The sequence below is a fragment of the Ananas comosus genome, unplaced genomic scaffold (assembly GCF_001540865.1).
Source record: "Ananas comosus cultivar F153 unplaced genomic scaffold, ASM154086v1, whole genome shotgun sequence".
In the NCBI taxonomy this organism is placed as follows: domain Eukaryota; kingdom Viridiplantae; phylum Streptophyta; class Magnoliopsida; order Poales; family Bromeliaceae; genus Ananas; species Ananas comosus.
The window spans coordinates 116-16,107 of NW_017890906.1; the positions used below are offsets into that span (position 1 = coordinate 116).

A 15,992-nucleotide genomic window follows, 5' to 3' on the forward strand; every position below is an offset into this window, starting at 1 on the left:
TAACGAACATATTCTTCTGTAGTTAATTTTGGAAGCATATTCTGCTCAACCTCTATAGCATGATCAATTTCCAAAATCGGAGAACCATTAAGACGGAAGCTGATGGATTCACCTTTTGTTGTGTGAATGGCTTCTGTAACTGTCAACTGCGACCAAATAATATTGCGGCGTGCAACCACTGACATTTTACTTTCGCGGGATTAGTGCTTCTCTTTCCCATTTGGTCTTTGCTTTCCAATTTTGGCAGCTGTTTGCTAGCTTCCGAGAGGCACATTTCCCCGCCGGGGTAGGTGTAACTTGGGGCTAAATCTAGTCGCACTAGATTATGAGATCATCTTTCCAGATAGTCCATTTTCTAAGATAACCAGAGTCCTTGTGAAGCATACCCATTCCAATTTCCGAATCAAGAAAGACCATGTTTGTGAAAGGCTCAATGGTACGAAGTCTTTGTTTTACCACCTAGTCCACTATTAGTTTCGATCTACATTTATCAAAACCATATAACATTGTAGAGACCGATTTTTTATTAAATAAAATTCAAAAGGTTGGGGGATTCCATGAAATTTTATAGTTTTCAATGAAATTAGATCGTCCCCTTTAAGGTCTGGCAGTGTTGTAAGTCATGGGAGGGACCATACTACGATTTGTTGTAAGTCGTGAGAGGGATCATATTACGATTTCGTACGATTAAAGCATGGTTTGGAGCAAGAAATGGCAAGGGCAAATGGTTAGTTGTGGTTTTTTCTGAAAGAAGTGTGATATTTATGTGCCAAATTGTAAGAAAATTTATTGGGAGGTGTCACTATTCAAAATATATGCACCAAGGGGTTGAATAAGAAATTAAAAATTGGAGGGACTAAAATGTAATTTTATGAAAAGTATATAATAATTTAGGATTTTTAACCTTTCTTCTCTCCTCTCTCCTCTCTTCACCCCAGCCACAACTCACCACCCCGTCACCATCGCTAGCGCTTCTCCAACCCATGGCGACTTTGCTCTGGCCGGCGAACCTCAACCATACAAAGCTCTCCATCTCTCTCTCAACCTTTCTCAACCTATCTTATTTCCATGCCTTCCAACTTGGTTGGGTCGCCCTGAATCGTTGTCGCCAGCCTCCTGGACTTTTAGCAACCTCCTCCGGCTCTGCCCCACCGCCCCTAGCCCTTACTTGAGCCTCGATTCTAGTCAGAGCTCATTAAGGAAGGATCATGGCCAGATCTTTACATCGGCGGTCGCAAGGCACTACCTCCCTGGCCCTTATCCCATCAGGTTTGACCTACCCTGGTCGACATCAATCGCCCTAAGCCGCTCGAAGTAGAGAAGAACCCCTATTGCACCTTACTATTGCTGGCTAAGGCTCCTCAAGGCCGAGATACCTGTCGGATCGTTGGCGCTAACCATTAATCCCAAAAGCTCGAGCTGTTAGAAATACACAACCAATTCACTTAAATCGTACAGAAACAGCGCCCACGGGTCTCGATTGTGACTCGGCCCACCTGGCCTCACGCCACTTCGAACATGACTCGGCCCAACCCAGCCTTACGCCATTTCAAACATGACTCGGCCCACATGACCTCCCGCCACAGGGCAGGATGCTGGTCCATTTAAGCCAACAATTCCCCCTCTAGCACCTACACACATTTGCAGCATGCAGGAATCGAACCCGTGACCTCTGGCTCTGATACCACTTGTCGGATCGTTGGCGCTAACCATTAATCCCAAAAGCTCGAGCTGTTAGAAATACACAACCAATTCACTTAAAGCGTACAGAAACAGCGCCCACGGGTCTCGATTGTGACTCGGCCCACCTGGCCTCACGCCACTTCGAACATGACTCGGCCCAACCCAGCCTCACGCCATTTCGAACATGACTCGGCCCACATGGCCTCCCGCCACAGGGCAGGATGCTGGCCCATTTAAACCAACAATACCTGTTCCAACCATCTCTGTTGCCAGCGACCCCTCCGTTGTGAAGCATGACTGGTTGGACCGTAATGCTCTTGGGTGCTTCTATAGCACCCAGTGACTAGTGATTGAGCGACCCCTCTTGGGTGCTTCTATAGCACCTTGCTCTTCTTCATTGCAATATGATCGACCCCCAATCACTGGTTGGACCGTAATGCTCCCAGGGACTTTTGAGGTTTGAACGCAAGGTTGCTCCAATTTTGTTATCAGTAGTTGTTGGTACTCTGGATCATGAGAACGGTGTCAAAAACATTGTTGCCCATCTAATGGTGCTATTGGTCGACTTTCGACTCGTGGAATCATCGGTGAGCCTAAACTTCAATTTCCATAATAATAACATAGTTATTTAAAATGTTGGGGTCTTTTATGCAAATATACATCACTGACTGATTTGGGCAGCATTTGTTACTTGTGTTCAACCTTTGGACTGATTAAGCTAGGTCCGAAAATTGTTTTGTAGCTCGAATCGGGCTTTCAGTGCGGTTATCGCCAAAATTGATTGAGAATACGTGATTTAGGTTTGAAGTTCATGAAAAAATTATCGTGTCTGCCTTTTGTTGTTGCGGAGCCTCCTCGCCTGATCTACTCTCGCTATCTTGAGTGTCGGGAGAAAGTAGGAGGTAATGATAGCTTTGGTGGCCGAAATTGGTACTTCTATAGACCCATTGTGGTATGCTCTCGACAACAATCTTTATGTAGTGTCTACTTCGGGTGTGGCTGCCAACACACAAATTGGTGTGTTTGGGGGCAGTGGATGAGCTACAAAGATTAATGGCATCCTTCAGGGGACTTCGTGAGTTGCGAAATTGTTTACAATTAATTTTCGTAAATTTCGATGGGTTTTGGGAATCGATAAATGGTACCGATCGTCTGAACATTTCATTTAGTAGTTGTGGTGACTTTGAGTCACTTTGGTGTTGGTTTTTGGTTGTGGGCTGCTTGTGACTCCGTGAGATCTTTCTTAGTTTGGGGCAACATTTAGGAGCATCTGTTGAGTTGCGGATTTAGTATTGGTTTTGAGATGAGTGCTTCAATTGAAGTCGATAAAGTTGTGCCTACTCGGATACTTTTTTCTTATCACTTATTCCCCACTTTGCTTGAGTATAACTTTTGCACTACTTGACTCTTTATTGTATTTGCTTTACTTTAGTTGATATATTGTAACACACTGAACTTTAGCAAATTGCAGGGTTCTAGTGTAAGAATAATATTTTAATTTATTCTGGATGTTTTGAGGGTTGCCTATATGGTACCTACCTGTTTCTGGAGCTTTGTAGACGCGAGAACAGGTTTTCGGCATTGAAATATGCAAACTGCAGATTTTAGAGCATGAGTACCGGTACGGCATCGAGTGGGTACCGGTACGCCGTAGACTAAATGCTTGGCCGAGGCTCGGGTTGAGCAGATTTTGGTGCAGGGTACCGATACTCTTTCCCGAGTACCGGTACGCAGTATGGAAAACTGCAGCTCGTGCAGTTTGTAAATTTTGTGAGTTGAGGGGCTTGAGTGGATATTGTCATATTGTATTTAAATACCCCTTCACCCTATTTGTTCCTCAGCTAGCTGAGGCTTGAGAGAGAGAGAATGGAGGTGGGTTTTACTCTTCTTCTCTCTTGATTTTCTCCTCTAAACTCTTGGATTTTTGGAGGATTGATCTCTTTTCCTTCTTCCCCACCATGGTTGTTTGCATCTTGGAGCATGGAGTGGATGAGAAGAGCTTGTGGATGGATTAAACTTCAACCCTAGCACATCATGGCTCAAGTTGAAGCTTGTTTTGAGGCTAGAACACTTCTCTTACACTCTATTTAAGAGATTTGCAAGAGATTTGGGAGAAAATCTAGTTTTTAGAAAATTAGGGTTTATTTTGGGGCTTTTCAATTGTGAGCTTTTGGGATGGAATTGATGAGTGTAGAACACTCTTATAGGCTGGATTTGAAGATTTCTAGCTTCGATTTGGACTTTGGATAAGTTCTACATGATCAAAGGTAATTTTCACCTATTTTAGGCTTGATTTTTGGGTATTTTTCTGTAACATATTGAAATCTCGAAGGAAATTATCGAACTTTAGCCAAATCGACTAAAGTGCGCGAAAGAATTAGTTGGACAAGTTCCAATTAACATTCCAACTATGTTGGAAGGGTTGAGAATGAGTTAAGAGGTGTTAGAAAGGTTTTTAGCATCGAACAACGCAAAACAAAATCGAAAACGGCGCAAAATTGCATTCTGGAGCAAAGTGTACCGGTGCAACCATCGAGTTGTCACCGGCACAGCATTGCAAGCCGAGAGGAAAAAGCTCTCAGGTTTGAGAAATTTTGCCTGTGTTACCGGTGACACCCCTGGTGTGTACCGATACACTTTGAAAAAGCCTGCGAGAATTGCTCTCGGGTTTGGCCTCTGTGTAATCGTGTTACCGGTGACAGCATCACGTGTACCGATACACTTTGTTCTGGCAGCAACATTGAAACCTGTTGCAAATAGGGATGTTTGGGGGGGCCTAGTTGCAAATGTAGCACACTATACATGTCCCCAACACCCCTCCCACTGATTTACACAGCACCCATCACCCTTCTCTCTCATTTTTCTCTTTCTCTCTCTAGAGCTCAACCCTAGAGCAAGGTATAGAAGGAGAGGAGCTTGGAGAAGGTGGGTTTTGGAGGCTTTGGTGGGTCGAGGGGCTCTCCAACAAAGTGGACTTGGGTGAGCTCGTGGCCAAGGTGAGTTGTTATGCAAAGTAGGTCTAGGGTTTTGGGTTTTTACTTTAGAACTTTAAGTTTTGATCCTCTAGCAAGGCTAGGGTCATTGTAGAGGCCTTGAACACATGAAATCCATGTGTTTCTCAAGATCTCTCATGGTGAACTCCTAGGGATCATGTTAGATGCCCTAGGGATGTTTGGAAAGGCTTGGTAATAGTATTAGAATGCTTCCTAGTTGAATCTAAGCTAGCTTTTGCTTAAGATTGAGATCAATCTAGGAGAAATTTCATCATGGCATTGTTAGGGCTTGGAAATTGAGGCTTTTGCCTCCGGTCGTTTTCGAGGCAAATTGACCTCTTGGAAACCTAATTGGGGGTATTCCCGACGCGTGGGATAACTCTATTTAACGTTACGAAAAGTCTAGATATGAGATCTTGCATATAGGGCCTAATTCGGCACTATTTTGGGTATAGGTCGCGGGAGAGGCGTCTTAAAATCACGAGAGTCGAACTACAACCCTTCTACAATATTCAAGGTGGGGGGTGCATGCCGGAATCATCGAATTCCCCTTTATGTCTATTTCACCTTTTATTGAACATATTGATGTATAGTCATTTATGCATAGTAGGGTTAAATTACATGTGAACTTTGGTTTAATTTCATTTACATGCTTCTAACGTAGTTGAACATAGAGAATGATAGAAATATAATGGACATGTATGGTAGAACCCTAAAGTTGTATGAATGTGAGACTTGGACTTGGACAATAGTAAATAAAGATGACATTGACGATAGAGACATGATTGGCATTGAGAAATTGGTTGTTAAACATAGTTTAACCAAAGTGACATTGTGACAGGTATGACTTGGAAAGTAGCATGAACAAATAGGTAGAAACCTATTATGACAATGGCATTGTTTCTAGTGGCTATATATCCTCAAGTTGAGGATTGGATCGATATTCACATTAACTAGGCTTGAGGGAGGTAGCCCCCTCTCAAGCGGTGTACTCCGGAGTGTAGACACCATGGGGAAAATACCCCGTTGACGAACCCTCGGGTGGTTGAGCCTAAAGCCTCCCCCGGTAGACGGGGAATTATGATGGCGAGTTTTGGGGTTAACAAATGTTAATCGGTTCAATTGGGTATGAGCCAAGGTAAACATGGAAAAGCATGCATGCATATCATCCTACATATGATTATCTGTTATTGACCAGTTTTCTTGCAGGCATAGTATTAGCATTAGTATTGGTTACCTTTTCATTTCTTTGAAATACTTATGCCTGAATCGATCTAGTGGGTAAGTCGGCGAGGTCGGTTGCCGAACCCACTGGGAACTTCGTTGTAGTTCTCACACCTCTAACCCTATAGGTCCAAGCGCGAGCGGGGCGGCGGAGGATCGAGGCAAGGGTATTGCGCCATAGCTAGTGGTCACCGGGACTTATGCATTTTTAGTCATTCCTTTTGTACATGTATCAACTTTTCTTTGTTGATTTAGAGAAATGTAAAGTTGTAAACAATCATGTGTTTTGGTGGAATGATTAAAATGTAAAGAATTATGGTTAAATGAAAAAAGATGTAATAGTTTTAGTTCACTTGTATTTGGTTTAAATCTAATCAAATATCATGTATAGTTGTATGTTTAGCTTAGAGCTTTCACTTCCGTTGTTGCTTGCCCTCGTGCAAGCCTTGTATAATTGCATATCTCTTTGTTGATTGCTTAATTATACTTGATGTTGGAGCCTTTCGGCGAACAGGGAAGATGCTGTCCGTTCAGCGTCTGTTGACGTGACCCGAACCCGACCAAATTGGCGGGGATTGGGGCATGACATTTTCTATGATGTTCGTTCGAAGCTTGTAACCCTCTTAGAAATTCTTTTAGGGTGCTAGAAGTTTGGTGGACAACTTCGTTCGAAGGAACGAAAGGGTTCGAGGAGCATCCGGTGGGCTTGACCTCACCGAAATGAGTGAACTCCCCCTATGTCTTCTCTATGGTTTTAAGATATAATTAAATGCATATTCATGCTCAATATGACATGCTGGAATTTATGAAAATATAATACATATATATTATGTGTAGAAAAATTTATGCTCTATGTAGTAGAGGCATATATATGGACTTGTGCATTAAATAGCACTTCACGATGAATTCCCTTTTTATGTAACCTTAGAAAGCATGTTAGAGAATGAATGATGATACATTCTTTGGAAGGTATAACAGATGGGTTAGAAAAGTGGTTATCTTACATGATGAACAAATATACTTGTGTAGACAAGGTAAATGTGATATTGAGACATAGTGTATGTTAGGGTCAACATGAAGCTAAGTTTGGTACTTCTAATCTAGTTGAACAACTAGCATATGACATTGTGATATTGCATTCGACCTAGGGATCGATAGTTGTATTCCATGTGTTGGACATGTGAAATGAGGTTTTAATGTCCTTATGTGAATGATAAGAAGGAAGAGTGCATGTAAAATTAATTGGTGGAACTCACTTGCATGATAATAATTCTATTCCATATAGTTGGGACTTGGTAGAAAAGTATATGCATGATATGCATCATGAACATTATAAACATCTTGTAATACCTATGCATAAGGCATGAGAAAGTGATTCCCTTAGTTATAGTGGAATAGTATAAATGTAAACTCTCATTTGAGACTTGAATAGTAGCGAACTATCCTAGATAGGATAATGACAAGAGTTATGTGCTTATAAACTAGTGACTTATACCTGACATAGTAAACATGAACGTCATGTAGTGGCAATTGAGTTAGCAAATGACTACACCTTGACAGTGGGATACTATATTGACCTTTGGGTCATTGGTACTTATTTCATGTTTTAGACATGATGACCGAGAGCTGGATACTATTGATCATGCTTGCTTGCCATTGTGCTCATTCGCACATGCTTGTGAAGGTCGCTCCTCACAAGCCGGCACTCCGGAGATAGCCTACGCGACACAAGCTCGCCCGTGTGGGATTGGGCGCCGAAATGGGATGCCGTGGGGGAGGCTCATTCCTAAAGTGGGAATGTTGACTACTACGGAGCCATTAGGCACGGCGCAAGCCGGACTACACACGTGTAGGTCCATGATTGAGGTATGGGTTTTGGTTTAAGTGAATTAAGTTTCGTGGACGAAACTCCTTTTAAGGAGGGGAGGATGTAAGGTAGTGAATCCTCGACGCGTAAACTGAACTTCGGTCGAAATTGACCAAAGTGTGGTGTTGGATGCTTCGGAAAGGTTCGTTGAGCGTTCCGAAAGTTCGGAATGGCTTATAAGGGTGTAAAGGGCCTTGGAGAGCATTTTGGGAAATTTTCAGAAATTTTCGCAGTTGAAACGCTCTCGGGGTCCGGACCCTGTGTAGGGTCCGGACCCTATACACGAAAAGCTCAGGGTTGAGCTAATTGTCCAATTGTGTGAGGGGCCAACTTGCAAATGTGCAGAGGAAGTGCTTAAAGGAACGGTTCAAGCTCATTCCCCCATTCCCCTCACTTGAACCAACATAAGAGAAAAATCTCTCTCTCTCTTTCTCTCTCTCTCTCTCTTCTAGGGTTTGCTCCAAGAGGAGGAGTTGGTGGAGAGAAATTGCTTGGACGTGAAGCTTTTCCTTCTTCTTCTTCCTTAGCTTGAAAGGAAGCTTGAGTTGAGGAAAGCTTCATGAGTTTTGGTGGTGTATGGTTAGGGTTTAGTTTAAATCCCTTAGAATTGAACTAGATGAAACCCTAGGTGATGTTACACTAGATTATTGCATGAATCATGAGTTATTTGGTGTATTCTTGCAATAATGGAATTTTAGGGTTTCTAGAGAGGGTTTTGTCATGAGTTGGGTTTAGATGTAAATTGACCCTATGAAAACCTAATTGAAGGTAAATAGACATGGTGGGCAACTCAAGTTGAAGTTCCTACGGGCGTGCGGCGAATCGTTGAAGAAAAGCACAATTTTTGGTTCGTTTGCGTTGGGTCGAGACGAATCGACGTCCTTAAATCGCGAGTCTAAGATTCTCACACCTCGACATCATTTAGAGGTAGGGGGTGCTATCCGGAACAATCGGATTTCCTTTATGTCTATGTTGCTTCATTGGCCATATATTGACATGTATAGATATCATGCATTATAGAGTAGTTGTGTTGGTTATTCCATTCCTTGCATGCTCTCATGGTACTTGTAGAAATATGAGATGGGACATAGTGGTTATGTGCATGAGGATTGGGTTGTGAACAGAGAACTCTATAGTGCTAAGACATTGAGAACTTAGAAAACATTGTGGCATCGAGAGTGGCATTCGGACATGACAATGAGAACTTAGAAACATTGTGGCATCAAAGGTGGCATTTGGATAGTAAATTGAGAACACTCATGATATAAGGATAGGGATTGGTATCTTCCCTCGCTTTGTTACCACTATTTGGTAGGGTATCCTCGAGATAGAGGATTGGATCATGCTCACATACGTCTGTTTCGCTTGGCGGTGGTCGCTCCACCCAAGCAGTGGTCTCTGGAGTACTTCACGATAGGGGTTAACGTAGCTACCCTGCAGACGGTCCCGGGTGAGCGTAGTGGACGTCTCCTCACATTGCGGGATTCGGTTGTGAGTCGGGGCTTAACCTTCGAGTTAGCCGGAATGATTGGGTTATGAAAGATGAATGGCATGCATCATGAGCATAGTAGTTGCTAGTACTTATTTATCGTACTTGTTTATTGTTTCATATTGCCAAGGCATAGTAGCATGTTAGATGTTTATTATATTGCTAACCCTTTCTACTTATGCCTGCTTAGACCTAGTGAAAAAATCGGCGGGATCGGGGCCGAACCCACTGGGAACTATTATTAGTTCTCATCCCACTTTGTTGCAGGGCCTAGCCCAAGCGGACGAGCCGAGGATCGCGGTAAGGGCATAGCGCCTTAGATAGTAGCCTCCTATGCATTAGAGTATCATGTACCCTTTTGAGAGACTTGATATATTTTGGTGAGGTTACTTATGGATGTATATGTATTATGAAACCAAACATGTAAACCAAATGTTTGTACTTGGTGGATGAATGTAAATGATAAAATGGTTGAATGTAATAGCTAGTTTTCTCTCGTGCTCTTGCTTGTATCGTACTCGCATGATTCATGTATGTTGACTATGTTTACCTGGGCAACTAAATTTACATGATTGATGTTTGTTGAGCCTTGGGCGGACAGGGGAAACTCTGTCCATTCGGCATCTGTTGACGTATCCGAACCGACCAAATTGGCGGTTGCGGGGTGTGACATATAGTTTGGATACATCTTATATGAAGAATTTTATTCTCTATGTAGTGGAGGTATTCTTGATAAAAGACATATGATGTAGTCAATAACATGGTTGAATTAAGCCTTGTGCATATTACTATTGAGATGTTACTCATTAGTAACCATACGTGACTAGTGAAGCAAGTTATTCGTTAAAAACTTGAATGGCAAATCATGCATACTATTATAGTTATGATGAAAAGTGGAACTTTGCATGTTAGAGACATGTTGGAATAATTAAGTATTTTGTGCTTAACCTAGTATAATGATAAGGTTTGACTTTATGGCAATGTATTCGATTGGGTTGTTAGTTGGAATTTCATATTTTAGACATAATGAATGCGGTACTATATGCTTTTTACCATGCTTCTTTGCCCTTGTGCTCATTTGCACATTCTTGTGAGGGTCGCTCCCTACAAACCGGCACTCCGGAGTTTAGCCTTTGTGACACCATGCTCGCCTGTGCGGGATTGGGCGCCGAGGTGGATTGCCGTAGGAAAGGCTCATCCCTAGAAGAGGGATGTTGACTACCACGGAGCCATTAGGAATGGTACAAGACAGGACGTTACCTCATGTAAGTCCCCAATGATTGGGTTATAAGTTAACTGAACATGACATTGTACATCACAATTCGATGCATTCATGAAGATGGACATATATGTGAACTCTTGCATACTTATATATATGATAGTAATAGTAGAACTACCTTCATGTTAGTTGTCATTATGGTGTTGTTGCATAGAGACATGATAGTATTGAATCATTTTAATTTCAGCAATTATAGTAGTTTCTCTTTCAATTATTTACTATACTTGCCTCTGTTGACTTAGTGGTGTATTGAATCATTTTAAGCTATTCTCGATAGCTTACCCACTGAAAATTATTGTTTAATAGTTTTCATTCTCATTGGTTAATTATTTTTATTTTAGAACCTTCCACAGTGGGTGAGACTAGGGATCATAGCAAAGGTTTAGCGATTAGCTAGAGCCACTTGGTGTTGCTATAGGTGGACCATGACACCTTTCTTTTGGTTTTAGTAGTGAAAGGTGTATTTTTTTATAGAGACTACCTTATATTCATGAGATGTACCTTTTGTATATAACATATAGTGTATCTTGTGATGTATTAATAGTAGTGGTTAGCTTAATTTTTATTGTTAAGCTATTGTACTCTGAATACCTTGTGTAAAAAGTGTATTTTTTCCTTTTCCGCTATGCTGTTCTAGACACTTTGTGTCTACCTGGGGTGCTTTGTGTACATGACGGGTCTCTGCACATGCCGGGTAGGCTTCCGCTAGGGCCCGAGCGTGACAGATTATATTGGTATCAGAGCCTAGGGTTGATTTTTACTAGACCTAATAAACCTTAGGTTGGTGGGACAATAAGGATTAGGAATGTCAAAGACGGGGTATTTTATGACTTCTAGCAAAAGCAACATAATTGGGTCATGTCTTTAGCTTCAGAAAGTTGGAGTTTGATCAAGTGTGCAACTTCTATCTCCTTGTAGGTCACGTTGGCGGCCGACAACGTAACATCGAAGAATAGTTGGGGGTCACATCATACACTTTCGCATGATTGGGGGTTTGTGTTTTATGAGCGGGGTTACGTTGGCGTGGGTGTCTTAACCTACCCATCTTATCTTTATTGCAGTTGTTTTGTGATGCTGACGACTCGCTCCAAGACGGTCGAGGCGACTGCGGCAACTAATGCAGAAGAGGTGGAGACCTCCGCTACTTCCAAATCCAATGAGGTCCGTGAGTTGAGAGAGCAGTTAACTCTCTTAACGGATTTGGTTGAGCAATAGTTAGCTGCGGCCCAATAGCAAAAGGATGCTGCACGCCGACAGGATGTGAGGATGAAGCAGTTTAAGGACTTACTACTCTAGCAGGCTTTCGCGAGGGTGAGTCAGAACCCTTCACCATCAGTACCAGTAGGAGAAGTAGCTACGAAGGCTTTGCTCCAGGCGCCGGGCACTTCTCGTGTGACCCCGAGCACTGAGTGTAGAGAGGAGGTGGTGTCACCACCGCCGGTTCAAGCACCATCGATAAGGACGGTTTTGTCGACGATGGTGACGGGAGCTGAACGGGAGCGACTAATGAACTGTCTGAACAAATTCCGGAGGTGTAATCCTTGGATGTTTGCTGGTGTGATGGCGAATCATTGGATAGTAGAGAAGTGGATCCTCCATATGGAAAAGTTATTCCACGACATATTCGTAGAGGAGTGAGATAAGGTGTGGTTAGCAACACACCATTTAGAATGTGAGGCTTACCAATGGTGGATCAACATTCGGGATGATCCCGACACCGATATGGCGGCAATGTCTTGGATAAAGTTTAAGGAGCTTTTGTCGTTAACCTACTTTTCCCCAAAGTGTCAAACGACAAATGGAACGAGACTTGTGCAATTTACATCAAGGGGATAAGACTTGCACACGAACCGACAGTGTTCCTCTAATCTCCTCCCTGTGCTCGACGCTCAAAGTATGGTTGAAGACTCAGGCAATGATGCCTGGTGTGCCATTGTCGCTCTTGCCACATGCACTTGCTATTGCAATGGTGGGAAAGAAGGATCTTGACTGACCCATGTTGTAGCCTGCTTGATTAATAATTCCTTTAGCACCTTCATTCTCTCATCCTATCGGTGCGAAGCCTCAGCCTACAACTAAGTCGCTAACGACTACCTCTCCACCATACCGGCCAACAAGGCCAACTATAACCTCAGCTCTCAGACCTCGTTGGATTCGAAGGACGCAGATGTCTCCGACTGGGCCGTCTCAGCATCATGCAGCGCGTTGCTGACATCACAATTTGCAACAACAACATTAGGATATTACAACCTAATTCAAGCACATCTCTGATCAACATAAAGTAAACCCCAATCATGCAAAAGTAAGTGAAGCGTGGTTCGACCATTTTCTGATGTCGCGTTGTCGGCCGCCAACCTGACCTTCTAAGGAAATTAAAGAAGCAACCACTTTGATCTAGCTCCAAGACATGACCCAATTATATTAATTTTGCCATTAGTCATATAAGACCCCATCACTCACGATTTTAGTCTTTATAGTTCATTTATAGTTCAATTCCGTCCTAAGATTTGTTAGGCCCACTAGTGTAAAAAAATCAAAAATCTGTGTAAAAATATCAAAATCAAATAAATTTTCATAAAAAAAATTATACTATCTAAAACAAAATATGTTTGATCTAAAATTTATATTTAGCTCTTGATTTTGAGTTTTTTCGATCAATAGAAAAATAATATCGATCTTTAAATTTATTTTCGAGGCACTTTAAATATTCTAAATCAAATCTAACAAACTTGAAAGCACGAAAACCTCCTTGCTTTTAAAAGCATCGCAACTCTTACTCAAATCAAACTACACATTAGGTCGTTTTAAACTGGTGTGTTTTAAACCATTTTATCACCGTTAACAACTGCTTGCCACAAAATTACACAAGGAACATAACAATCAAGAACCGACTGTCCCTAGCGCAAGTGACAAAGGACTTTGTGGTTGATACCCGAGGTCCCAAGTTCGAATCCTAGTTGATTCATATTTCCAGCTAAGTTTATTTCTAAAAGAAATAAACGAAGCAGATAACATACTATCTTTCTCTCTCTCTCTCTCTCTCTCACAAAAAAAAAAAAAAAAAAAAAAAAAAAAACAATCGAGAGTACTAAGGCTCCGTTTGATAACGGAATATCTGCAGAATAACACTTTTTATCCTTATTATTCTTCCCAACAAAATAAAATTTGCCATGAATAATTTATGCTAGTCAAAGCAGGTTATTCCAGTTGATCTTGGAATAACCCGTTAATTATATTCTCCCCCATCCGTAGAATAAAATTTATCCCTCATGAATTCAAGGGTGGGGCAATAAACAAGTAGTTTTTTTTCCTACTTTTTATGATGCCTCGACCCATGCACCCTCTATTTATGACGCCTCGACCCCCGCAGCCCCACTTTACTCCATCCTCCCATCCGATTTCTATATATAGTGTTTACTAATATATATATTATTAGTATAAATTTAATTATTGTAATAATACTTGATAGTGTATATATAATAAAGATTATTTCTTAATCATGTTGATTAATTAATAAATTACTTTGTACAATTATTAAAAATATATTTATATTTTTTCATGTGCTATATATTCTATAACATATGTTATGAATGTGAGACATTCATAAAGGTAAAATTGGCATTTAAAAAAAAAAATTCATTTAACTTTTTTCACTATTCTTCTCTTCTTTCAAGAAATTAATCAAACATCATATTGCTTATACCCTAGTATAAATTAAATCCAAACAAAAAATTATTGGTATTCCTCTCTATTCTAGAATATTGAGATATACCAAGGATAAAAAAATTTATCCTGTGTGACATAATTCCATTGCCAAACAGAGCCTAGTAAAAGTCTTATTAGTAGCTTGTATTTATTCTGCTAGATGCTCTGATTGATTAAGCTTCTAGTTCTCTCTCCTAAACAAGGCTTTCACAAGGGGAAAAAAGAAAAGATCATGTTCAAATCAATGTAAGTTTCATTCAAGAACAAAATTGCCAATTGAAAAGCTTTGCATCACAGTTTAAGCTCAAATATCCTGCCAGCGGGTAGAGGTACTTTATTTGGAGAAAACATTAATCAAAACTGTTTCATGCAAAACCAGATAATAAGGACTGGCGACAGGTTCTATTTCAGCTTATAGATGGTCTTCATGTCTGCTGCCTCGCGGAGAGTCCCTTTCTCAACGTGGTCCCACCAATTCATTAGGAAGTTGTCAACAACCAGCCTGAACCACGGGGACAGCTTCACCCCATCTTCCCCAGCATCTGCCTTTTGCAGAAGCTCCTTCAGCTGATCCCGATTAACATACTTGACGTCAGCTACTTCATCAGGATTTGGGAGCAGCTTCACATCCCGGATGGTGAAGAGCAGATAGTCAACTGAATCAAGAAAGAGTGGCAGAAGTAAAATTACAAGCAGAAATCTTTGATTGACGGATTCCCTACTCAAAAGGTAGAAAAATGGCCTATCGATATGTTGAACTTTTCGCTACGCCAGAAAAGCTAATTAGCTTTTTAAGCCCCAGAGTAGAATTGCCAATCTGAAGCTTCTGCTTTTACAAAGAGAGGTTGTAAAGGAGATTTCAACAAAAAAAAAATGGCATTCCTTTAAACAATTCTACTCAAACAATAGGCCTCCAAGCGAGCCAAATAGGCCTAAAAATAGCAGATCAAAAGAATTGAGTACATACGCTCATGCTCCCCCCATTTTCCATCTGATGGAGCCTTATAAAGCATTCGGCCAAGAGGAATGAACTGCTCAATAGGCAGGTCTTCAGAAGGAATGCCCAGCTCATCCAACAGCTTCCGCTGTGCGGCATTCCTCACTCCTGCACAAAATATGATAAGTTCATTACTAACAGTTGATAAGCAATATGAAAGCATTTCTTTAGTTGTTAATTTATTTATACCAAGATAATTCTCTTCTATAAGCTCAGACTCGCGGTAAAGAGGGTGGCTGCAGCAGGTATTTGTCCAAACTAGGGGAAATGTCACCTTTGTTGCAGACCTTTGCTATAAAACGAGCAAGCTGTTAGTGAAAACAAGCAGTCCTACATTGCCATGTTAGTTGAAAGCCGAATTCATACAGGATGAAACGTGTGACGAGCTATTAGCGAAAACAAGCAGCACAACATTGCCTTGTTAGTTGAAAGATGAATTCACACAGCAGTTCAGGTCATCATATATTTTTGCACAACAATGAAATGGAAGAAGAAAAAAGTTACAACATTAGAAAAGTGAACATAATTAGTTCTCAAAGTGGGACAAAAATTACAGGAAGTACATATATCAGAGATGAAGAGACAAAGTTATAATGATGTAACTTACAGAAGTATGTATATCAGATATGAAGAGACAGTTAAATGGTAACTCACAAGTTGAGCCATTGCAAGTTTTGTCTAGTACCCATTTAGTCCTCTACTAGTGTAATGACCCGCGCTTCGCGGCGGGAGGTCGTAACATTGAGAGCTAATAA

The 15,992-nt window shown here is 41.2% G+C and overlaps 1 protein-coding gene across 1 annotated transcript; it reads right to left on the reverse strand.

Annotated features, from left to right (window-relative positions):
- Window positions 1-14,363: 14,363 nt before the first annotated feature.
- LOC109704399 (isopentenyl-diphosphate Delta-isomerase I-like) lies at window positions 14,364-15,709 on the reverse strand. Its single transcript, XM_020225139.1, has 3 exons — window positions 15,427-15,709; window positions 15,208-15,345; window positions 14,364-14,896 (listed from the first exon to the last, which is right to left on the reverse strand). The coding sequence occupies exons 2-3, from the start codon at window positions 15,251-15,253 to the stop codon at window positions 14,643-14,645; spliced, it is 300 nt and encodes a 99-aa protein (XP_020080728.1). The 5' UTR covers window positions 15,254-15,345; window positions 15,427-15,709; the 3' UTR covers window positions 14,364-14,642.
- Window positions 15,710-15,992: the final 283 nt, after the last annotated feature.

Coding starts and splice junctions, on each gene's coding strand:
- LOC109704399 (XM_020225139.1), bottom strand. CDS start 15,253: ATGCTTTATAAGGCTCCATCAGATGGAAAATGGGGGGAGCATGAGC. Junction 14,897..15,207: donor AAAATGGGGGGAGCATGAGC/GTATGTACTCAA, acceptor TTCTTGATTCAG/TTGACTATCTGCTCTTCACC.